The sequence below is a fragment of the Annulohypoxylon maeteangense genome (assembly GCF_022496945.1).
Source record: "Annulohypoxylon maeteangense strain CBS 123835 unplaced genomic scaffold GGS22scaffold_1, whole genome shotgun sequence".
NCBI lineage: Eukaryota > Fungi > Ascomycota > Sordariomycetes > Xylariales > Hypoxylaceae > Annulohypoxylon > Annulohypoxylon maeteangense.
This window is the reverse complement of record NW_025953248.1, coordinates 830,965-853,751: the sequence shown is the minus strand read 5'-3', so window position 1 is coordinate 853,751 and position 22,787 is coordinate 830,965. Positions and strand designations below refer to the sequence as shown.

The window sequence follows — 22,787 nt, the reverse complement described above, 5'->3', positions numbered from 1 at the left end:
TGGTCCACCTGGTGTTCATTCTTTCCCAGTTGTGCTCTTTGTGGCTGTGGCTGTGGCTGCTACTTCCTGCATTTGACGCGTCTCAAACGCGTTGTTCTTACTCACTCATCCTTAAGCAATTATCGTTCACTTTTCAATGTAACATTCGTCTTTTCAGTAAACCCAACTACTAAATTGTGAGACTCGTTAAGTCGCAAATAATGGAAATTTCATTTTGGGTCAACCCAACCTAAAATCCTCTCATTATCTCAATTCTTTTATTCAGCTTCTACCTATATATCACATAACTCACTCATTTCTCACTCATTGCCAGAAACGAACTCAAGCAAGTTATTGGTCCTCCATCTCAATCATCGCACTTCCTACGCACTTTTTGACAAGGAAAAACCAGGACTCTCAGTCAAACTCGGTATTACTAGGAATCGGATCATTCTCGAAGTAATTCTGTTACAGAAGATCCAATGCCCATCATTACGCCTGGAAAACGACGCATCGGACTAAGTGCAAATCAACGACCGTATCACCTTCTATCGCAAATCGGGGGTAAGGTTATTGGAGCCAAAGATCAAGTCCCCACCTCTAAAATGAGGGGAGGTGGGAAGGTTCGAGAACCCAAATCCATCGATGCACCGCCTGAAGGCAGTAGTGATGAGGAGGACGACTACCGCCAATTACGGGACTCTGATGACGATGACAAAGGGAGTCAACTTGTAGATATCAAACCGACTACTTTCAACAATTCTCAACAGCTTTCTTCACAGACAAGCAATGTGCGGAGAAGTGGACGAGAAAAGCCTACGCAGTCATCAAAAGGAAATAATGTCATACGTAACTCTCAATCCACCGAGCCCTCGAGCTCAGCTGGCTCGAAAAGATCTGCCGAGGATCTCATTCCAGAGACAGGCGGTCATCTAGTAGATTCTTATGGGTTCGATCTCAAACCTAAGAAAGCCAAATCTAGTTTCAGACGTACTACGACGTATTCATCCCAGCCTAGGTCTTCGCAGCCGAGATCATCACAGAAATCTACTGTTAAATCCTCGACTGCGCAGTCTGGTGAGTGGCATATAGTTCTCATGCTTTTTTTTACAGATAAAAATACTAACGTTTCTACCAATTCCTAGATTTATCTCCGCAACGCAGATCGTTTAAGGTCTATAAAAACAGCCCTAATCCTGATGATGTTCAATCTCCTCCAGCAAAGAGATTCATTAAACCTGAAAGTCTCAGTCCAGAGAAGGCTAGATCCTCAAAGAAGTTCAAGATGCCATCTTTGGCTTCAAGTCCAAGTCAAGAGAGAGCAGCTTTTCGACATACAACTTTACTCTCAGATGACTCTCCGGCAAAAGGCAAGATCAAATTACTTGACACGGACGATGAATCAGACGCAGATGTGAAGACCAAAGTGAAGACGGAAGTGAAAACAGAAGTGAAGACAGAAGTGAAGACAGAAGTGGAGACAGAGCTTGATCGAAAGCCCAAAAGAAAAGTGACAAGAAAGTCTAGGGCTAAGATGCGACAGGGATCTCCCAAAATCAAGTTAGAGGAGCAGAAACCAGCGTTCAAGTTACACGCCTTGGATGAATCGGACTACCTCGATGATAGCGATGATAAGTTGGCCGCTGTATTTGAGGATAGTTCCGGGGATGAAGAAGTAGGTGACGTAACTATAGATGACGCAGTAGCTGCTGCGGCGAAATGCCCTATGTGCCATGAAGTCGTTGATGCCGAGCTGCTGGCGAAGTACTCAGACCATGGCAGGATGAATATTAAGAAACAAACGGCATTCTGCAGACTACATAAGCGACAAACCGCGCTGAGTTCTAGATCTCAGAAAGGATATCCTAAGATCAACTGGGGAGCCCTCGACTCTCGACTCAAGGTCCACCAGGATTTCTTGAAGGATATCTTAGAAGGCACTCAACAGTCACACTATCGTGACATCCTGAGGGAGAACGTCGAGTCTGGAAAGAATCGGACGTTGCTCACAACAGAGGATAGTCTTACGCCAGGCTATTACGGACCGCGGGGGCTCCGCGCAATGACGGAGTACATCATGCGGACATTGTCTTCAGTCGTACGGAAACGCGCGATTGAGGATAGACTTGTTTCCGCACGAGGTTATACTGGATATGTCCAGGCGGTGTTGGTGCCTGAATTGACGGTCCGTCTAATTATGGAAGACATGGGTACCACAGAGCCAGATGCACGGAAGATCATGCAAGACAGCATTGAAGTTGGGGAGCTCCTATACGAAGATATAGGAGATGTTATCGCCGCTGTGAGCGATGAAGAGGAAGAGCCCTAATAGATATTAACGTAATGAGCGTCAGTTGATGACAAGATCTTGTAGACCGAGTCTGTCTGCATTTGTCGTCGGACTAGATATTACCATGTACCTAGGTAGGTATGTAACACAGGCTGTCGCATCACATACTAGGTGCTGTATATGCTATGTAGGCAATTTTCTAGGCAATTCAATTGCAATGTGAACAAATTCATGGATGTCCGATGACAATCCGACCACAATCTGATCAGCACAGAGCCTCCATATTGATATATGCAATGCGCATCGGAATTTTAGATACCCTGGACTATCTAGCATACATCAGACGCTAGGTAAAGCGCAATCTATCGTTTATCAATCACAAGAGCAACCTAGATCGTCATCTCAGTGTTCCCAAAGTTCAAATCACACACAAACCCTTGCTAATTATCTAGATATGAGTTTGAGCGCGGCATATTAGAGCGATAGTGGATGATCGACGAGCTCGGATATTCCCTAACCACGGATCGCATTATTACGGGATGGACGTTGGCCCTGCAAGGCCTGTCGGTCGTACGTTTCGTCGCAAGTCGCGCACGTAGTCGCGTATGTAGTGTCACGGAGCCTTACCGGTCCTGCCGATAAACGGATATTCGTCATGTGAGAGGGTTGATCGCGAAGCAGGTTGGTCGATACCTGGGTAGGTATGAAGTCTAACGTTCTCATCACACGCACGTTCTACTAAAAAAAGCCAATAATGATAGCGATGGGTTGGGGGTCTTGACAAATAATATAAGCTCTAAAAGCACATGCAACGTTTGTGTGAGAGCGGGAACTGAGAGCGGGAACTTGCCACAACAAACTTCCCGGGCGCGGATTGGGCGCATTCCATCCTATCATCCTCCATCCCATCTCGTGACATTTAACAGGAACTAATACTTGGACCTACCAACAAAGGTATTTTTAACTTCAAACAGCACTTTAATATGAGTTGACAAGCCTTATGCAAGCTTGTCGGACCGTGGGCTGCGTGGGTAGGCGGCGGGACCAGTCCCCGGGAATAGCGCCTAGTTAATCTCGCAATAGCTGCAACACGAAGACGAATCCAATTTCTTGCCTCCCATCCAAAGAATAGCGCGGAGTGACAGGTCGACTTTCGAGGAAAGATTAGTGTTAATCTTACAGCGTATTAGATAAAACCTGGAAACGGGGACTAGGAGAATTTACGCTATCCTCTGGATGCGCATCACTATTGCTTAGCTGTCTTGATTCTTCATATGTATGTACTTACCCCAAACCCCAAACATACATGGATCCAATGAGGTATTTGGATCTAACCTTGGAAGAGATGTTTTAATATAATAAAAGGGAAAGTGTTGCGAACTTGACTTAAATTTGATAGGGATAGGACAACGCATACTTGTGATATGAGTTCGAACAAACTAGCATCTCCAACCGATTCCGCCCAGGAAGATGCCCACTTCCCACGGTCTTTTTGAAACTTATGGATGTACTATGGGAATACATCCAACACCCACATCCATATTTCGCCCTTGTGAACAAGGATCTCGGGAGCGACGCTAGGACTTTCTGGGGGTGTCGACATCTGTGGAGCAGAACCCGGTTTTGAGGGCGGTAATGTATGTACGCAAAGACCTTGAGGTGGTCAAAGCCCTTTTAAAGCCCGCAATTTTGGCTTTCACCGAGGCCATGGCAGTCTGGGCACTGCTAGATCCTACTGGATACAGGACACTAAAAAAAGTGAGCTTAGCATGTAAATTATGTACCTACCGTACTGTATGTAGGTGCCTCATTTGTATGAACCACGGATGGGAAGGGATAGGATGTAGGTAAGCGATTGAGGCTCTGATTCGAGTCACGGGTCCCTCTGCGCTCGAGTCATATTCGACAAGATAGAGATCCCGATTCATGAGTGAGATGTAAAATTTAAGATCGGATATGACTCTTTCGCTTCGCCAAGTTAATATCTCTTTGTTCGGGCTGGGTAATTGGTTAGGAAACGAGCTGCCGTATTTTGCCAACACACATAGAGACAGACGACGTATTATATTCGTTTGTATACTAGTATGTGGTGAGACTCGGTATCCTTAAGCGGCATTGCATTTCCACCGCATCTTACTATTAAATAGAATGATGTGATCGGCCCTTAACAAGTAACGCTCGATGCTATTATAGTAAATGTCAGAAGACGACAGGTTGAGTATGCATATCGCGAAACGGCTTGGGGTTTGGAAGGGCCTTTTCGTTTTCTTTTCTTTTGGTTGTTTTTTTCTTGGTCGTTTATGACGGGTATCCCCTCTGCGTTGCGCTGTCAACGACCAAACGGTTAAGGTAGAGGCTTGAAACGGTGACGACACTTCGGTACCCATTAATCCACGAATCGCTTCATAATTCAGCCTCTGAAATCGTAGAGGGTTAGATTAAGCCTTGAGACAACATGTAGTTCAATAATTTGACGTAGTTGCAATGTCAATCAAGATCTGGAATCTAGATAGACTAGAAACTAAAATCGTTGGTGAGGTCAACTATTGATATTTTAATATGTGTGACAAGTACTAGGCAGTGTACAGGTCGGGAAGTCGTCACCAAAAAAAGATTTAGTGGTCCCACTGATCTAGTCGATACATCAATGCACCTTTAGATGTACTTCGCTAGGACCAGCAGTTCCCTCACTCCGGCCTTGTACCGAAGGTTGCAGCCGTTGTAGCGGTTGTAGCACATACCACACCCGAGCCACTGCCCAGAGCTACTTCCAGCTTAATCTGACACTACTAGGTACTTGCATGCCCAGGTGCGTATTGTACTTTCGTACTACGTACCCGCCGCCTGCAACAAGTCGCAAATGTAGGTGCAATACATACCTGGTAGTGCAAGTGCGAGTGTGAGCAGGAAGCACCATCTTGCCCAGCCTACCGCTCCGCCCTGCCTTTGCTTGACTTTTTGCTACATCCAATCTGAGTCTTGCTTGAACCAAAACCTTTCAGCCCTCAAATTCGGCACCGGGCTATACTGTCTACTCCTTCATCGTTAGCTAACCCACCCAACTGACTTGTCCATCTGCCTACTATAGCATTTTCTTTCTTGTATACCTGCCGAGGTTCTCTGGTTTCTGGCATACATCGGAACGCTCGCTGCTCTCCGCGCATTCTGGACTACATCCGCCACATTAAGATACATACCTCTACCTCCACCTATACCTCTATACCTCTATACCTACCTATCTACCTACCTACCTGGAGCTTCACGATTTACGATACAAGACATACCGGCCCTATAATTCTGTTCTTTGCAGGGAAATGTCCCACTTCATCTCCCTTTGATGGCGCCGCCCTATTAACCTAAGCTGCGAGGACCGTCGTGAAGGTGAAGAGTGACAATGACGAGAGATGACGGCCGCATCACCTCCTTCGCGAGTACCAGTAGTGGGCACTCAAACATTACATTGAAACCATCCGTTCCTAGTCGATCAGTTTCCGTCTCCTCAGCCTCTACTAAAGCTACGCCAAAGCCCATCAAGACTGGCGACCATGTCAAGCTCAGGTACGTCATGCCTTATTCTTTCTCCGTAATATAATCTCGAGTTCAATGAATTATGGGGAGCACATGGCCCTGCCACATTTTAGTCCGAAACCCATCGAGTATTTCTCACCTAGTCAGATTAAGTGGGATGATGGGGATATCAATTGAAGCATCTCTTTCTTTTCATTAGATCGATCACTTCATGCACAGAATGCCCTCCAGTGAAGGTCTTTAGAACTAACGACGGGTGCCTGTCGCGCCCTTTTTAGACAATTTAAAGACGACATCTCGCCAACAGCGTCGGGCAATCGCATTGCTTTGTCGCCCTCCTCGACCGCATCCAGTAGTTCCCTCCTCGACAATCGCCGCATGAGTGACCTTACGAATTATCGTCGCGATCTCGCCGTCCTCGATCCATCCGGTGGTCGTGTTCCACAAATTCAACGAGATTCCCCGATGGCTAGTCCGAATACCCAGAATATAGCTCCTTGGATGTCCGTGAACGGCGGCGCGGCCGCGTCCCCGACCGGATTTGGCACGAGCTTTTATAATGATTCTAGCGATAATGTCTCTACGGCTTCGCAACTATCGCCTGCCCTTAGAATGGGCTCTTCAAGACCTGCTCAAGCTTCGAGTAATGATTCACCCGATGTAGCGTATTTTACTGATGATAGGCGGCCATCGGCGGCCAGCGTGACAACGGCCAGTAGCCAAGGTTCGAAAAACAGTGGTAGCAGAGGCGGGTTCAAGAAATTACAGGGGTTTTTCGGGGAAGATTTCCCAGGACGCGACTCGTCCGAGACCAGCCTTCCACCACCACCTCCTTCCCAAAATCAAGGGAAAGAACAACGCTCTTATTCATTTAATCGGCCACGTCGAGGAAGAAACGATTCTAACGCCACCGACCACACTAGAGAACCATCACCGGCATCCTCCCGACCACGAACGCCCGTGCCATCGAGCGAAGTAGTCCCATTTTTATATCAGGAGGCTAACGATATTGCTAAATACGGTGAAGCTCCAGTCCGTGATATGTTAGCTGGTCCGGATAAAGAGCGCTATCAGCAGGAGACATTTGCGCAGATACCGCCGAAGACCTCATCTTCGCAACGCTCCGGGCATTCTATCGTACACCTATCTAATCATCATCGTCATCATAAGAGCAACGATGACCCCAATACACTCAGACCTGTAGTCAGCCGGGAAGACTCGATTTTAAGCATCGCCAACATGAAGGACAGAGGAGGTTCCATGCCGACAGCGTCGCGATCGCGAGCACAGAGTCCCACTCCAAGCAGTAACAGTACCGGCAGTAGACTCGCATCTATCGATGGCCAAACGTCGCCTGGTGCACCCGGGAAACGAGGCATCTTTGATCGCTTACGACGACACAAGCACAAAGATGATCACTCCAGCCGCTTAAGAGGCATGCCTACTTCTACACGGTCTCTCGCGCCCTCTGCATCACGGCTTGATCTGACGAAATCCCAATCGCCTTACGATAAACCACTTCCGAGCATAGATTCCCCGGGCCCTCCAGCCCGGCCAACTAATCCTCGACAAGCGACGTTTAATAACAAGTTTCCGTTCGCTAAGAAGGGGCGTCCGCACAAGGCTTACGATGACCCCGATGAGCATATTGGCCCGACCGATAGAAACGATAGGGGCATGGTGTTCCACCTAGATACGAATCTTAACGATATGGAAGGTATCTTGGCGCAACCCCAACCGTTAACGCCGATGGATAGTACGAAGATGTTCCAGGAACAAACAGATATCGAGCTTGTCGAACCAATTTCAGCCCTAGGAAACGGAGCGTGGAATGCGCCAGACAGCTGGGCTGTCCGTCGTAATGCAGAGGAAAGGGATGTACATGCGCCCGAGGTCGACGATGTTGGAACGCCACCCCGGCCCGAAGAGAAATTGAGTCCTCACTGCATACGTGTGTTCCGCGCCGATGGTACTTTTGCTACAGTGCAGATGCCCTTGAACTCAACAGTCGGCGACGTTATGGCGCAAGTCGTTAAGAAGACCTTCGTCACTGAAGGTCTTGAGAACTATCATATCGTATTGAGGAAGCACGACTTGTCTCGGGTCTTATCTGGCCCGGAGAAACCACTATTGATTCAGAAAAGACTACTACAACAGGTTGGATACGAAGAGAAAGATCGCTTGGAAGATATCGGTCGAGAAGACAACGGTTACCTGTGTCGCTTCTTATTTCTGTCGGCAAGAGACAATCATTTCCAAATGAGTCCTCAAGACCTTGGATCCGGTAGGGCCACGAAGTTTAATCACGTTGATCTCTCTGGACGAAACCTAATTACGATCCCAATAACCCTCTATTCTAAGTCTGGCGACATCATCTCTCTGAATCTTTCCAGGAATCTTTCCCTCGACCTCCCGCGCGACTTCGTTCAAGCATGCCCTCAGTTACGGGACATCAAATATTCTAATAATGAGGCGCGAAAACTTCCTATCAGCATTGGAAGAGCAGGCCGGCTTACATACCTTGATGTGTCGAACAACCGCCTAGAGGACTTGGATCATGCCGAGCTCGGCCGTCTCACAGGTTTATTGAAGCTTACCTTGGCAAACAATCGTCTAAACCGCCTGCCTCAGGAGTTTGGCTGCTTCAAGGCGTTGCGATCTTTGAATCTATCTTCGAATTTCTTGGAAAAATTCCCAGTTTTTCTATGTGATCTGGAAAGTCTGGTAGATATCGACGTTAGTTTCAACTCTATCTCAAGTCTCCCCGACGAGATCGGTGGGCTCCGGAACCTTGAAAAATTCGTCATGACCAATAATCGACTTGCGGGATCATTACCATCGACTTTGAGAGAACTGGTAAATCTTCGAGAATTGGATATTAAATACAACACCCTCACCGCCATCGACATCGTATCGGACATGCCCAAGTTGGAAATTCTATCCGCAGACCACAACACAATATCCCAATTTGTGGGCAGTCTCGAGCGAGTCCGGAATTTGAAGCTGAACTCTAACCCCATTACTAAGTTTGAGATAACAAGACCTGTGCCTACTCTGAAGCAGCTCAACTTGTCGAACTGTCAGCTTGCCAGCATCGATATCTCGTTCAATAACATGATCAACTTAGAGAAGCTTGTTCTAGACCGGAACTATTTCGTATCTCTCCCTAATACCATTGGTAACATGAGAAGGTTGGATCACTTCAGCATTGCCCACAATTCAGTGGGCGAGTTACCCCCAGAAATTGGATGTCTAAATGAACTCAGAGTTCTGGATATCAGAGGAAACAACATTAGGAAATTGCCAATGGATATCTGGTGGGCAAATAAATTGGAGACGCTGAATGCTTCCTCCAACGTGCTCGAAAATTTCCCAAAGCCTGCGTCACGTCCGCCTCAAATACCCGGAGAATCTTCAGGCACTCCTACTCCTAACAATAAAACGCTGACAGGGGCCTTGTCTCAAACGTCCAGCTCCGAGGATCTCATGCCCGATGGATCTCGTCGACCCAGCCAAGCATCAAGCACGTTGCTTAGCGTCGGGCCTTCTCCCGTCCCTAACGGAGCGGACCGCAAGAGTTCTGTTGTATCTGTCTACGGGAAGGGAGGACGGAAAACCTCGGTCGTCTCGAGAGCCACGACGGCTAGTAGCAGTATTAATGGAACTATGACTCCGTCTGCAACATCGAGAAAAGACTCCGGGCTTTCCAATCGGCTAACTAGCACATTCGCCGGCTCATTAAGAAACCTATGTCTTGCCGACAATCAGCTCGATGATGATGTGTTCGAGCAGATTATACTTCTAGCTGAATTGCGCGTTCTCAACCTATCATATAACGACCTCAGTGACATGCCACAGCGCTGCATTAAAAATTGGCCGCAGCTTGTGGAACTTTACCTCTCGGGTAATGATCTGACTAGTCTGCCGGTTGACGATTTAGAGGAGTATAGCTTGCTTCAGGTGCTTCACATCAACAACAACAAATTCACGAACCTGCCAGCAGATATCTCCCGGGCCAAGAAATTAGCCGTGTTGGATTGCGGAAACAATTCTCTGAAGTACAATATCTCAAACGTACCATACGATTGGAATTGGAATCTAAATCCAAACTTGCGATTTCTCAACTTGTCAGGAAACAAACGCTTGGAGATCAAACAGATAATGCTTGGCCCAGGGGCTCTCAATCGCGAGCAATACACTGATTTTGGTCGACTGCAGAATCTCCGTGTGCTCGGATTGATGGACGTCACTCTTACTAACCCAAGTATTCCAGATCAGAGTGAGGATCGCCGTGTTAGAACGTCAGGTTCATTAGCTGGCCATTTACCATATGGTATGGCTGATACGTTAGGGAAGAACGAGCATTTGTCAACTATTGATCTGGTCGTTCCAAGGTTTAACTCTTCGGATTCGGAAACACTCCTTGGATTGTTCGACGGGCAGGCGCTGTCTAGTGGTGGCTCTAAGATCGCTAAATACCTGCACGAGAATTTTGGTCATATCTTCACGATGGAGCTGAATTCTCTCAAGACGCGTCAGAACGAGACTCCTATGGATGCGCTCAGGCGTGCATTCCTCGCCCTCAACAAGGACCTTGTCACCGTTGCCATCGAGCATACCGAGAAGAGATCATTAATGTCGCATCGTGGTTCATCAGCACCGGTAGTCCTTAGCAAGGAAGACCTCAACTCAGGAGGAGTTGCCACTGTAGCATATCTTCAATCCCAAGAGCTTTACGTCGCCAACGTCGGTGACGCGCAAGCTATGCTTATTCAATCTGACGGTTCACATAAGATCCTAACTCGGAAGCACGATCCTGCCGAGCCGAACGAGCGTCAACGAATACGAGATGCCGGAGGCTGGGTGTCACGTCAGGGGAAGCTCAATGATTTACTCGATATATCACGTGCTTTTGGCTACGTCGATTTGATGCCAGCCGTTCAGGCGGCTCCTAATATTACACAGACCTCGATCACACCGCAGGATGAAACGATCTTGATCGCTACAAAAGAGCTATGGCAGTATCTTACCCCTGGTTTAATTGTTGATGTCACCAGATCAGAGCGAGGGGATCTTATGCGCGCCTCGCAAAAGCTACGAGATCTTGCCATCGCCTATGGCGCAAATGGAAAAATCATGATTATGATGATCAGTGTCGCCGATCTCAAGCGGCGCCAGGAACGGTCAGCGCGTCTGCATAGAGGGCAGAGCATGTCGCTATACCCTTCCGGAGTTCCAGACGATTTTCAATTTCCAGCCAAGCGAGGCAGGAAGGCGAAGGGCGAAGTTCAAGACTCCACATTACACAGACTTGAAGCTGAAGTCCCTGCCCCGACTGAAAAGCCTTCTATCGTATTTACCGATATCAAGAACTCAACTAATCTGTGGGAGATGTATCCATCTGCTATGAGATCTGCGATCAAACTTCACAACGAGGTGATGCGACGCCAACTGCGGAGAATCGGCGGATACGAAGTTAAGACTGAAGGAGATGCTTTTATGGTCTCCTTCCCTACTGCCACCTCGGCCTTGTTGTGGTGCTTCTCCGTCCAGACTCATTTACTCAATGTGGATTGGCCCTCGGAAATTCTCAACTCTGTTTCCTGCCAAGAAACGTACGACAAAGACAACAATCTCATATTCAGAGGTTTGTCGGTCAGGATGGGTATCCACTTCGGTGAACCAGTGGCTGAAATTGATCCCGTGACACGGCGTATGGACTACTTTGGCCCGATGGTGAACAAAGCGTCTCGTATATCTTCCGTGGCCGACGGAGGTCAGATAACGGTGTCGGCGGATTTCATTTCCGAAATCCAGCGTTGCCTTGAGACATATCAAGAAAACGAACGAATTGGGTCTGCGGGTTCCGACGATACGTTCGATGACGATGTAACATCTGGGTCAATTAGAAGGGAATTGAAATCCCTAAGCTCACAAGGATTCGAAGTGAAGGACATTGGTGAACGAAAACTCAAGGGTCTCGAAAACCCCGAGTACATATACTCTCTATATCCGCATGTTCTCGCCGGCCGCATTGAACATCACAGCGCTGCGACAACGGCTGAGGTCGCTGAGAAACCTGCCACACTTCAGGCTGGAAGTGATCTTGGATTCGATCCGGAGATCATTTGGGCTCTTTGGAAAGTCAGTTTGCGGTTGGAAATGCTTTGCAGCACTCTAGAAGAAATGTCCGGTAGAGGCTTACAACCTCCCGAGACCGAACTCTTGGAGCGCATGCGACAACGTGGTGGCGAGGTTACTGAACGGTTCCTATTTAACTTCATGGAGCACCAAGTGAGCCGTATAGAGGTATGAATTCTCAACCTATGACATTTTGTTCGTATTTACTAACTCAGTTCCTGAAGACTTGTATATCCACACTGACGATGCGACACATCGCCATGGGCAGTGGTCCTATCCACTCACTAGAAGATCTACGAACACCAATGGCCGTCATACTCGACAATCTTGCCATTCAGATGGCTGAGCTCGAGCGATATAAAGCCAAATTTGGAGACCTCCCCACCGACAGCGAAGACGACGAAAGCGGTGTCTATGAGGACCAAATCTAATTAGCCACACACCCGATGCTCCTCGCATACATCTATTCCCCTGTATTATATTACTCCTAAATTTGCTTTTCAGTTCTAACATCATTATCACCTACGTCTTTACTCACGTATTCGAACGGGACTATAACACCCATCCTATATACAATAAACCGCTTTTAATGTGCTATGACGAAGATATCGCTACGACTACTTCCGGGGGTTGCGAGGTTATTTGCTTTTCTTTTCTGCTTTTCCAAGTACGAGCCAGGCGGTTGGATAAACGTCGATAACGACGTCCCGCGAGCAACCAAAGTTTCATATAGCGAAGTACCTCAACGGCGACGCCTTAGAGTCCACGGGAAACCCTGCTACGTTCTGTGTGCTTCGAAATATCCGAAAATGGTGTGGTTTTTGTTAGACATGAAAGCCCTTCCTGTTACTGTTAGCTAGGTATGGCATTTGTTGGAGAGGGGTCTTTACTAGGCATAATTAGCCGCGCCGTCATCTGTCTTAAATCCGCACAGACGGTCGCGAGTTGGCGTTATCATCATCTTATCTCGGGAGGGCAGTTGGAATACTGCGAAACTGGAAATATGGGAAAGAAACGGGAGGGCGGGTTGATATTTTTTCCTCGCTTTTTTTGTTCTAAAATTTTCATGCCCTCTGTCTTCTGTTTTTTTATCCGGTAACAGGATCGCTGACATCGACATTAACGTCTCTGCTCGACACGATATGACGTTGTTTACGGCCGGCTGGCTGGCTGGCTCTTTGTCTGTCCTGTCGCTGATACAGTATGCTTACGTACAATGAACGAGGCTGCCTCACTAGGTAGCTCCTAAGACAAACCCGAAACATAGTCCCGCGAAGCGCGGGCGGTTAGGCCTTGTCGAAGGAATGATCGCGTTGATTTACCTACTACTATTTTGTGTCTTCAGATATGAGTGCGTGTGAGTGAGTGAGTGATATGAGAGGGATATACTAGTTGATATCTGATGTGTATGTACTATGCAGGCAAGAATGTTACATGTGAGAAGACGGCTCGGCTGATTCATCGATGATCGATTCTGGTGGAGGTGATATGGTAATATTTATGAATATATGATCATATATACTTGCATCTATATATACCTAGTATAGAGTGCTCCTAATTATATCTTTGGATACATGGTAGGGATAACCCCTTTTTCACTAGTACATGTCGATTACATTATGCCCATTATGTTAGAAAAGACGCGAAGCAAACGGCGATGGGAAAAACCAACTATCAGAATACAGAATGAAATTGCGTGCTTCCTGAAAGTCATGTTTTGAGACATCTACGAATAGCGAAATAATAATATCAAAAAAAAGGTTAAAAAAAAACAATTGCACCCACCGGGATTCGCACCCGGGTCTTTCCCTAACCACGATGGGAGAGGAATGAGCTAAACTACTGCTCCATAGGTGCCTCACACATGTCGCAACCATGTACCAATCTCATGTCTACCTACTCAAACTGTCGACAATTATGCCTTATAAGCTACCTAGCTAGCTAGGTTTCTTGTCCGGCTAGATACCGGGCGGGCAATCTTCCGGAGGAAGGAACGGGATGACGGTTGGTGGAAGGAGCGTTCGTGGTGCGTCTGAGACATGTGCCTTCCTTCTTTTACTAAGGTAGCTATCCGGGTTTAGGGGCTGAGATGGTGTGTAAACGCGAGGCTACCTATCTAGCCTTGTGAGTACTGGGTAGGTAATTTTATTGCATTGGTGGTGACTCCTAGATCATCAATATGGTACCTATCTACCTAAGCACTCAGCTCGTTTCTATCTACGGTGGACTATCCCCCCTACTTGTCTACTGTCACCATCTTACAATGTCATTCTAGGTTGTAAAAACGTTGAGGTCCCTATAGATGTCTCTGCAAACAGAACTACCCACAATAACTACCTAGGTATGGAATTGCGGCTACCTGCTTAAGGGGCAAGGGGTATCACATACATATATGCAGACAACACCACATTAGTGGACACAGACAAAATTATAGCACGAATCAACAAACGCAAGTGATTGAAATCCATTCATTATTCCTGATCCCTAGGTATATAACGAGTGATGCTATGCTACGCTATGCTGACTTAAATTAATCCGTACCCGATATAGATCGCGAGGCTGTAGGTTAGGTGTGGGGGGGTATATCGATTTTGTATCGCTCAAACCACATGTGTATCAATCAAAAAAACTCCTGCTTTATGTCATTCCCAACGTACATGATAGATATGTAAAATCATATAAATGTCATCCAATCGGGTAGGGTCGGGGTGTCGTCTGGGGTAGAATGGAACCGGCTTCGTCCAATCCCCAATCTATGTTGCTTCCCCCATCCCGCTCAGCCTTGCCACGTCACTCGTACACACTGAGCATAACCAAACACTATACATCCCACGTTATACAATACAATCGAAAAAAACCCTCAAAACTCGTGAACCCCATAGTTGAGACAAAAACAAGGGCAACGATAGGGAGTTAGTATCCCTGAGGATATACGAAGATGGCATGAAAGCCAATCCGAAGAATGTTACAAGCCCGAATAATGCTTTCGAGCAACGAATTGAGCAGAGACACATCTGACATATTACTCCAACGGCCAATTAGGAGGCCACGCCCCGCTAACCAAAATTTCGAACCTTTAAGCACCAGTGAGCTTCTTCCACCAGCTGCTTCGAGGCGTGGAGTCGGTGAACACGGCCTCACGCGGTCCTCCAGCTCCACCGCTACCATCCGAGCCACCTACGCGACGATCTCGGCGGTCTCGCTCCTCGCGGCGGTCTCGTTCTTCGCGACGGTCCCGTTCCTCGCGGCGTGCGCGACGACGCCTTCGGTCATCGTCCACCTCAGCCTCGACATCACCATACTTTGCGCGGCGACGAGCAGCTCGGCGAGCAGCCCGGCGGGCCTCTTCGTCATCTTCCATCGGAGGTGGGTCGTTGACAGGGCCACCGTCTTCAGGGGGTGGTCCAGCATCAGAATGCTCCTTCACCCAAGAATCCGTACCTGAATGCGGCCAAGCGGCAGGTTTGCTTCGCCTACGTTCGTCGACCGCGAATCGTGAAGTTCTTTCCGGGGGGTAGACATACTCGTCAGCCGGCATCGTGCGTCTCCGGCTGGCCTTTTCCTCGGCGCGTCTGGCTTCGTGTCTTCTCCGTCTACGCTCCTCCTCATCTTCGGAGGCCTCGACATGCCGCGCTCGCCGTCGTTCGGATCGAGCTGCGCGTCGAGCTTCAGCTTCCGCTTCTTCGGCGGCAGCAGCTTCTTTCTCAAGCCTGCGTTGTCGACGCCTTTCGGCTCTCTCAACCTCTTTAGCTTCGGCTGCAACGCGCTCCGCCTCACGTTCTCGGGCAGCTCTACGTTCGGCTCGTCGAACCTCGCGCTCAGCCTGCTTGCGTGCTTCAGCTTCGTCTTCTTGTCTCCTACGCCTTTCGCGCCTCTCTTCCTCTTTTGCGAGACGTGCCTCCTCGGCGGCCTTTTCTTCGGCCCTCCTTTGGCGACGAGCCGCACGGCGAGCTTCCCTTTCCTCATCTGCCGCGTCAACCTCCACAGTATGATAATCCCGCGCATCACGCACAGATCGCCGAGGCCTCTTATCAGGCCTAACGTCGTCATCTGTAGTATAATATGTGCTGCGGCGACGTGGTGCTTCGGGTCGTGCTTCGGAGCGCGGAGCCTTAAGTCCTCCGAATAGGCCCGCAAAGCCTTTTTTAGCGCTCGAGTTCGATCGTTTGAGAGGTGTTGGTTCGGCAGGGTATCCATCGGTCATGATAACTTCATCCTCTGTCTTTATCTACATAAAATTAGCGATGTTGCATTTCGTAAGGAGGAGTATATTTACCCTTGTTCGCCTACGAGTTGGCTTTTCGGGGCTTGAAGGCGGTTCGGCAGCTCCGACCATAACGATATCTTCCTCGTCCGGGGAGCGCGGATTAGAGATCTTGCGGGTGCGAGTCTTTTGGCTCTTGTCAATGCCAAAGATTTTCGCAGCCTTAGAGGACATCGCGGGCATTTCTTCGGGCGGAGGCGACGCTAGACCACTTGTCATCTCGACTGATTGACGACGTGAACTTGATTTGCTCATGGGGGGGCGCTTCTCCCGGGTTGACATGGAGCGAGAAATAGGCGGGGTGCTTTGAAATAGGCTGTTTGTGCGCTGATGCTTAGAAATTGACGCAGACTTCTTTTCTGGGCGCTCTTCTGCCCTATTATCCCTATCGGATGATGAGCCCTTCGAAGAAGATGACTTGTCTTTCTCTTTCTCTCTCCTAGGTCTCTTCTCTTCAAACCTTGGCTTGGGCTTCTTCTCCTCCTTACGAGGTGTCGCTGACCATACACCCCACGACGCGCCCGCATCGCGACTTATCTTTGGTCGCTCTTTCTTAGACGATCTATTCTCCGGAGGAGGCGTTGGGGGCGCTTCGGGCTCCTCAGGCTCCTCTTCGGGCGCTGCCGGTGGTGGAATGGGTACTTCGGGAGGCGGGGGTATCTCTACAGCCTTAGACTTGTTCTTCTTGCTCTTCTTTTTCTTCTCTACCGGCGCCATATCAACAATTTCGACAATTTCGTTCTCGTCTTGTTCATCTGGGAAAGCTCCGGGAAACAGATCTTTGGAGGACCTTTCTTCGGAAGATGGCGCGACAGGAACACGTGGTTTTGGCGGCGGAGCAGCCAGCGCATCAATCAGATCATCGTCTTCGTTTTCTTTGGCTGGCTCGAATTTCTTTAGCTTCTCGGAAAGTTTACTACCTTTAGTCCTGGTCTTTTTAGGTTTCATCCAATCGTCGTCAGTTGTGGTAGCTTTGTAGGATGATGGCGCGTCCTCGGCCGTCGCATCTTCGAGAAACTATGATGACTCAGCACATCTAATCTCGCTTCCTCCAGATCTCTTTTGTACTACTTACCTGATCGGGTAACGGGCTCTTAGCCTTAGCCCTAGAACCCCAGAAAGAAAATGCGTCCGATTTGACGGGTGGGGGTGACGGCTTAGGAGGCGATGCGAAGCCCGATAAGAGCTCATCTACTTGTTCGGGAGCTAGGTCGATATTGTCAAGATCGAGGTCGTCGTCGTCGTCAAAGCTCCTGCGATTCTCCTTTTCTTTCTCTTCCCTTTCCTTTTCTTCCTTCTCTCTCTCTTCTCTCTCTTTCTCCTCCCTCTCTCTCTGCTCCTTCTCCCTCTGCTCTCTCTTGGAAAGTTTATCTTTACTACTGGACTTGGACTTCTTCTCTTCCGTCTTAGAACTCTTCTTCGACTTCTTCTTGGCAGCGGCCTCGGCCTCTTCACGTTCACGCTTAGCTTGTTCTTCAGCTTCGCGAGCTGCCTCTGCGGCTGCCTGAGCAGCTTGTTCCTCTGCTTCGCGCGCCGCCTCCTCTTCGGCCGCTCGTGCCGCCTCTTCCTCAGCTTCCTGTGCTGCTAATTCATCCGCTTCTTCGTCTCCCTCTTCCTCCTCATCTTCCTGTGTGGCTTTGTCCGCCTCAAGAGCGGCCTTCTCATCAGCACGGGCCTGGGCTTTCTCAAGAAGTTCGTCGAGTCTCTTCTGGTTTCTCTTGCTAAATTTCTTCTTTTTCTCATTTTTGGCCGCCGTTAGCGTAGCGATTTCCTCTTCTTCGGCAGCAATCTCAGCTTCAAGTGCCTCTGCCGCAGCATTCATTTCAGCCTCACGAGCTTCTGCGGCGGCCTTCTCTTCCGCCTCCAAGGCCTCGGCTGCCGCTTTCTCCTCGGCTTCGTGTCGCGCCGCTTCTTCCGCTTCTTCCGCTTCCTTAGCAGCCTTCTCTCCTGCGCGACGTTTGGCGTTCTCGGTAAGCTCGTCGAATCTCTTTTGGTCGCTCTTTGAGAATTTCTTCCTCTTCTTCGTGGCTTTAGCCGTTAGCGCAGCAAGCTCCTCCTCTTCAGCAGCAACCTCAGCCGCTAATGCTGCTGCTTCAGCTGCTGCCTTCTCATCATCCTCGGCCTTCGTATCATCCCAGACGTTTTCTTCGAGTTCTTGGCCGGATAGGCTCATCGCTAATGAAGGTGGAGTAGGCGCTGGAGGTGGAGATGTCTTATTGCCCTTTTTTAAGCTCCCCCAACCCCAATCGTCGTCGAGCCCTTTGCCTTCTTCGACAGAGTCTGGTTTGACGCCATTTAGATGAGAGCCGTTCTCAATCTCGACTGGAACATTCTTGCTTCCTTTTTTCTTTTTGTCCCTTTTTGAGCTAGGAGCAAGACCCCAGATGTCATCATTCTTGGGTTCCTCGATTGAATCAGGCATAATATTATTTTGGGACTTGTTCTTGTCAGTACCAAAACTATTCCAAAAATCGTCCCCTTCCACAGCATTAGGTGCTTCCGGTACAGCGGGTAGTAGATCTTCGTGGTCATCCGATTCTTTGTCGAGTTCAACTAGAGCGGTCGAAGCCTTCAATTTCTTCTTGCTCCAGTTCAGCCAACCATCACCCTCTTCAGTCGGCGGAGGTGGAGACTCCTCCTTCGTCTTCTTAACAGGTTTCTTAGTTGCCCCCCAGAAGCTCCATACACTAGAACTATGTTCCTCAGTAGCGGGTCGACGAGCCGACTCCTGTTCTGGTTCCGGGGCTGATGATTCCTGTCCTTTTTCCTCGGCAATTTCATCGATAGGAGTAGTGGTTTTAACCTTCTTCTTTTTCTCCTTTTCTTTCTCTTTCTTTGGGAGGCTTGAACCCCACGGATCATCATCGAGGGTGGAAGGTGGCTCCGATTCTTTTAGAGACAGCTCATCTAAAATACTCTTCTTTTTCCCGTTTTTAGCAGTAGAGGTATCCCAAGTGGTCGCCCAGTCATCTATCTTCTGCTCGGGTAATGGTTCCAGTTTAAGGGGAATCTCTTCAGCAGCACCTTTTTTCTGCTTTTTCTTATCTTTCTTCAAGGAAGTGCCGAGTACTGTAGAGAACTCCTCTTCTGCAGGTTTTTCTTCCTTGATAGGTTCCTGTTGTGGTGCCGGTTCTGGATCGGGCTCAATAATGGCCTTATTTTTCTTCTTCTTTCCCTTCGATGTAATTGTGAAGGACATGAAATCCTCCGCTTCATCTTTCGCAGGCTCGGGTTCGGGTTCAGGTTCATGCTCAGGCTCGGGTTCTTTGGGGGGGTCCTCTTCAACGAGATTCTTTTTCTTTTTCTTCTCCTTCTCCTTCTTAGAGACGGGGGCGTTCCAAGTAGCGAGGTCATCTTCCTTCTCGGGGATGGGGGCAGGTTCTGGTATGGGATCTAGTTCTTTGACTTTACCTTTCTTGTCTTTCTTTTTGGTGGATGTCGCGGTTATACCCCAAGCACCACCGCCCAAATCACCATCCTTCTTTTCAGGCTCGGATGGGGGCTCGGGTACTGGATCAGGTATTGGGTCCGGTCCTTTGGATTCCTCGACATTTTTCCCCTTCTTGCTCTTCTTCTTGTTGGTAGGTGCCGTCCAGTTAGCCCAGTCGATTTCTGGCTTCTTCTCAGGTTCAGGTTCAGGTTCAGGTTCAGGTTCGGCCGCAGGCTCAGGATCAGCAATAACGGCCTTGCTCTTCTTCTTATCTTTCTTATCCTTCTTTATAGTATCAAAAGTGCCCCATGTGTCGATTACTTCCTTCTTGTTCTCGGTCTCAGGTAGCGATACTTCTTCGATTTTCTTCTCTGCACCTTTACCTTTCTTTTTGTCCTGCGCTACGGCGCCCCAGCCCCAGGTGTCATCGACAGCAGGTTCTACATCAGCTCCTAATTCAGGCGCCTCGGGCCCTTTGCCTTCTAGAGCACTCTTCTTCGTCTTGGTGCTTTTATCGGCCGAGCTCCAGGGTTCATTCCAGGGGTCTTCATTGACAGGGTCAAGCTCTGGATCAGGTGCGGGAGCTTTTGGTTCCTTCACTTCCTCCGAAACACCCTTCTTTTTCTTCTTCTTGGTCGCCGTGGGCGAGCCATTTGGCGGAGCGGAAGGGGTCTGAGCCACAGGTTCGGGTATTATTGTTGCAGTGCCTTTTTTCCCCTTTTTCAGCGCATTTGACCCCAGATCATGACTTTCGACGAGAAACTCGTCCTTCTTCTCAGCCTTCTTCTCAGCCTCCATTTCTTCCCAGATACTAAGCTTTTTCTTCTTTTTCTCCTTCTTCTCATTGCCGAAGCCGAAGTCGAAAGCTTCGTCTTTCTTTTCCCCAGGCTTCTCAACGGAGATTATTGGCTCTTCAGCCTTGGAATCTGCTCTAGTTTCATCAGATCCGCCAAAGCTGAACCCCGCCTTGTCCTTCTTGGTAGAACTAGGCTTGCTGAGACTCCAAGCACTGCCGCTGTCGATTTCATTTTTCTTGTCTTCTTTAGATTTATCGGCGTCTTTAGGTGCAATCCAGCTGCTCCATGCGCCAGTAGCCAATCGACTACCCCACGTACTGAGAAGATTCGACTTGGGTTCCGGCGTACTGCCGCCAGAATTGATATCTAGCGATGGTCCATGGTCATCTAGCTTGATCTCGTGGAATGTATCAGGCTTGGGAGCAATGTCTATAGGTTCTGCCCCCTTCTCAACAATTTTCTTGTCTTTCTTCTTTTTCTTCCCGGCAGTCTCGAAGCCACCCAAGGCATCACCTGGTTCATCCTTCTTGGTTTCTTTTTCCTTCTCCTTCTCCTTCTCCTTTTCCTTCTCTCTTTCCCTCTCCTTCTCCATTTCTTTTTCCTTCTCCCTTTCCTTCTCCTTCTCTTTTTCCTTCTCTATTTCTTTCTTTTTTTCTTCATCTTTCTTATCCTTATCGCTACCTTTTTTATTACCATCCCCATTACCATCGCCATCACCACCTGCATCTCCGCCAGACTTTGCCGCATCGCCGTTTTTATCTCCATCACCACCTCCACCGGCACCGGCACTGGTACCGTCGTTGTTTTGTGACTGTTCTGCCCAATTGAACGCAGGCGCGGTCTTCTTCTTCTTTTTAGCGTGTTGGATAATGCCAGCCTCGGAAAAGAAGTCCAAGTATGACTCAGTTGTCGGGTCGTCAATCAATGAGCCTTTGCGTTGCTCGCGACGTCGGCGTGAATCATCCAATGACGGAGGAGAGCAGTTCGTTGAGTGGGATGGGTTTCGCTGGCAAGCAGCATCACCACTTCGAGTTGGATCGACCAGGTTTTCAGGGGGTAGAGAATCTTCATCGCGATGTTTCGATAGTCGTCGTGATCGTTTCGGAGTTGGATCGGGTAATACTAGTGGCTTAAAGAGGCGACTAGATTCCCAGTTCTGTTCCTGTGCCGGACCGCATCAGTCAGTTTAGAGTTTCGACTGGTGTTGTAGCCGGTTCAAGACTAAGCGCGTTCACAGTTTACACCAACGACAGATCGCGCTACGAAGCCGGATGGCTTGTCGGTATATTCATAACATCGCGGTTACGACACTCTGATAAATGGGAATATCGAAGCGTGAATACATACCAATGATAGTGCAGGTGCTGCTAAAATCCACGCTCTTGCGATAACTTCCAATCGAGTTTGTAATTCTAATTCATCCCACAGAGGAACGGCTATCGCCGTGGAAGGTTGGATATGTGGCTGACCACAGGCGTTTCTTGTCACGCCTGCGCAGAATTCCGTAACTACGGCCGCAGCCATATTGAGATTGAAAACTCGACTGGTCGCAATAGGATAAGAGACTCATGGACGCTAAGATATCGTCTTCGACGGACTGGACAAATAACAGAAGTTGATTTAAGCTGTGTTGTTAGTTCAACAGTTTGGGGGAGAGGGGGGGGATATTTTAGGAGCGAAAAGGTAAAAGGTGAAATCGATAACCTGTCTATTCCTACAGCCCTAGGTTTAGGGATTTTATTAGTATCTAGCCGGAAGAAAGATGGTGGTGGTGATAAGTCGAATTGGGGGTTTCGAAGACGTTGCAATCGTTAAATCGTTGTCGGTTGACAAAGCGCAATTAGAGGGTCCATATGGTTAGAAGTCCCGAGCTTCCAACTTGGTGCAGAAGGTTGCAATCTAAGTAATTGGGTATCTTCGTCTCCTACCCCGTTCAGCCCTCTTGTCTGTGCCGGGGGAGAAAGAAAAAAGACTGTGTTCTTGTGCAACACAATGATGGATATAAAAAAAGCAAGGGGTAGGTACAATAGGTAGTACAAGAAGCAGGGAGGTTGAGTGGTGATAAGCACCAATGATGTTGAAGTGCGGTAATTACGTTGGACGATAACCGTAAGATCCGCCATCCCGCTAAATCATTTTACTTTATACATATAAAAACAGTATATTATTTTTATATGCATATATATTTATGAATATTTCTTATTAATAAATTAAAAAATTATATATATTTAAATAAATTTATTTATATTTATAATATAATTTAATCGAATTTAATAAACTTATATTTTAAAATAATACAAGTTATAAATATATTTAATTTTAATTTTTATAATAAAATAATTTCTTAATTATTTTTAT

The 22,787-nt window shown here is 48.1% G+C and overlaps 5 protein-coding genes and 1 non-coding gene across 6 annotated transcripts; 3 read left to right on the top strand and 3 right to left on the bottom strand.

Moving 5' to 3' along the window:
• The first annotated feature begins 202 nt into the window (after positions 1-202).
• On the top strand, positions 203-2,340 carry GGS22DRAFT_194086 (uncharacterized protein). Its single transcript, XM_047965453.1, has 2 exons — positions 203-1,056; positions 1,125-2,340. Exons 1-2 carry the CDS (start codon positions 462-464, stop codon positions 2,306-2,308), a joined length of 1,779 nt encoding a protein of 592 aa, XP_047823539.1. The 5' UTR covers positions 203-461; the 3' UTR covers positions 2,309-2,340.
• A 3,186-nt stretch (positions 2,341-5,526) lies between these two features.
• On the bottom strand, positions 5,527-5,936 carry GGS22DRAFT_2935 (uncharacterized protein). The gene has a single exon (XM_047966729.1). It carries the CDS (start codon positions 5,834-5,836, stop codon positions 5,621-5,623), a length of 216 nt encoding a protein of 71 aa, XP_047823538.1. The 5' UTR covers positions 5,837-5,936; the 3' UTR covers positions 5,527-5,620.
• Positions 5,937-5,959: 23 nt separating this feature from the next.
• Positions 5,960-12,452, top strand: GGS22DRAFT_2931 (adenylate cyclase). Its single transcript, XM_047966727.1, has 2 exons — positions 5,960-12,106; positions 12,163-12,452. Exons 1-2 carry the CDS (start codon positions 6,176-6,178, stop codon positions 12,367-12,369), a joined length of 6,138 nt encoding a protein of 2,045 aa, XP_047823537.1. The 5' UTR covers positions 5,960-6,175; the 3' UTR covers positions 12,370-12,452.
• Positions 12,453-13,714: 1,262 nt separating this feature from the next.
• Positions 13,715-13,795, bottom strand: GGS22DRAFT_t1. The gene has a single exon. It is a non-coding gene; the product is annotated as a tRNA-Gly (tRNA).
• A 597-nt stretch (positions 13,796-14,392) lies between these two features.
• Positions 14,393-19,812, bottom strand: GGS22DRAFT_148938 (uncharacterized protein). Its single transcript, XM_047959065.1, has 3 exons — positions 17,278-19,812; positions 16,215-17,219; positions 14,393-16,166 (listed from the first exon to the last, which is right to left on the bottom strand). The coding sequence occupies exons 1-3, from the start codon at positions 19,399-19,401 to the stop codon at positions 15,015-15,017; spliced, it is 4,281 nt and encodes a 1,426-aa protein (XP_047823536.1). The 5' UTR covers positions 19,402-19,812; the 3' UTR covers positions 14,393-15,014.
• A 498-nt stretch (positions 19,813-20,310) lies between these two features.
• On the top strand, positions 20,311-22,457 carry GGS22DRAFT_148929 (uncharacterized protein). Its single transcript, XM_047959064.1, has 2 exons — positions 20,311-21,591; positions 21,777-22,457. Exons 1-2 carry the CDS (start codon positions 20,855-20,857, stop codon positions 21,895-21,897), a joined length of 858 nt encoding a protein of 285 aa, XP_047823535.1. The 5' UTR covers positions 20,311-20,854; the 3' UTR covers positions 21,898-22,457.
• The last annotated feature ends 330 nt before the right edge of the window (positions 22,458-22,787 follow it).

Excerpts from the sequence above, each read along its gene's own strand:
- GGS22DRAFT_2931 (XM_047966727.1), top strand. The coding sequence starts at position 6,176 with ATGAGTGACCTTACGAATTATCGTCGCGATCTCGCCGTCCTCGATCCA. Across the intron at positions 12,107-12,162 it reads ACCAAGTGAGCCGTATAGAG|ACTTGTATATCCACACTGAC; the intron begins GTATGAATTCTC and ends CAGTTCCTGAAG.
- GGS22DRAFT_148938 (XM_047959065.1), bottom strand. The coding sequence starts at position 19,401 with ATGTCCTTCACAATTACATCGAAGGGAAAGAAGAAGAAAAATAAGGCC. Across the intron at positions 17,220-17,277 it reads AGAGCCCGTTACCCGATCAG|TTTCTCGAAGATGCGACGGC; the intron begins GTAAGTAGTACA and ends GAGTCATCATAG. Across the intron at positions 16,167-16,214 it reads CAACTCGTAGGCGAACAAGG|ATAAAGACAGAGGATGAAGT; the intron begins GTAAATATACTC and ends AATTTTATGTAG.
- GGS22DRAFT_194086 (XM_047965453.1), top strand. The coding sequence starts at position 462 with ATGCCCATCATTACGCCTGGAAAACGACGCATCGGACTAAGTGCAAAT. Across the intron at positions 1,057-1,124 it reads ATCCTCGACTGCGCAGTCTG|ATTTATCTCCGCAACGCAGA; the intron begins GTGAGTGGCATA and ends ACCAATTCCTAG.
- GGS22DRAFT_2935 (XM_047966729.1), bottom strand. The coding sequence starts at position 5,836 with ATGACGTACCTGAGCTTGACATGGTCGCCAGTCTTGATGGGCTTTGGC.
- GGS22DRAFT_148929 (XM_047959064.1), top strand. The coding sequence starts at position 20,855 with ATGTCTATAGGTTCTGCCCCCTTCTCAACAATTTTCTTGTCTTTCTTC. Across the intron at positions 21,592-21,776 it reads CTAGATTCCCAGTTCTGTTC|CAATGATAGTGCAGGTGCTG; the intron begins CTGTGCCGGACC and ends GTGAATACATAC.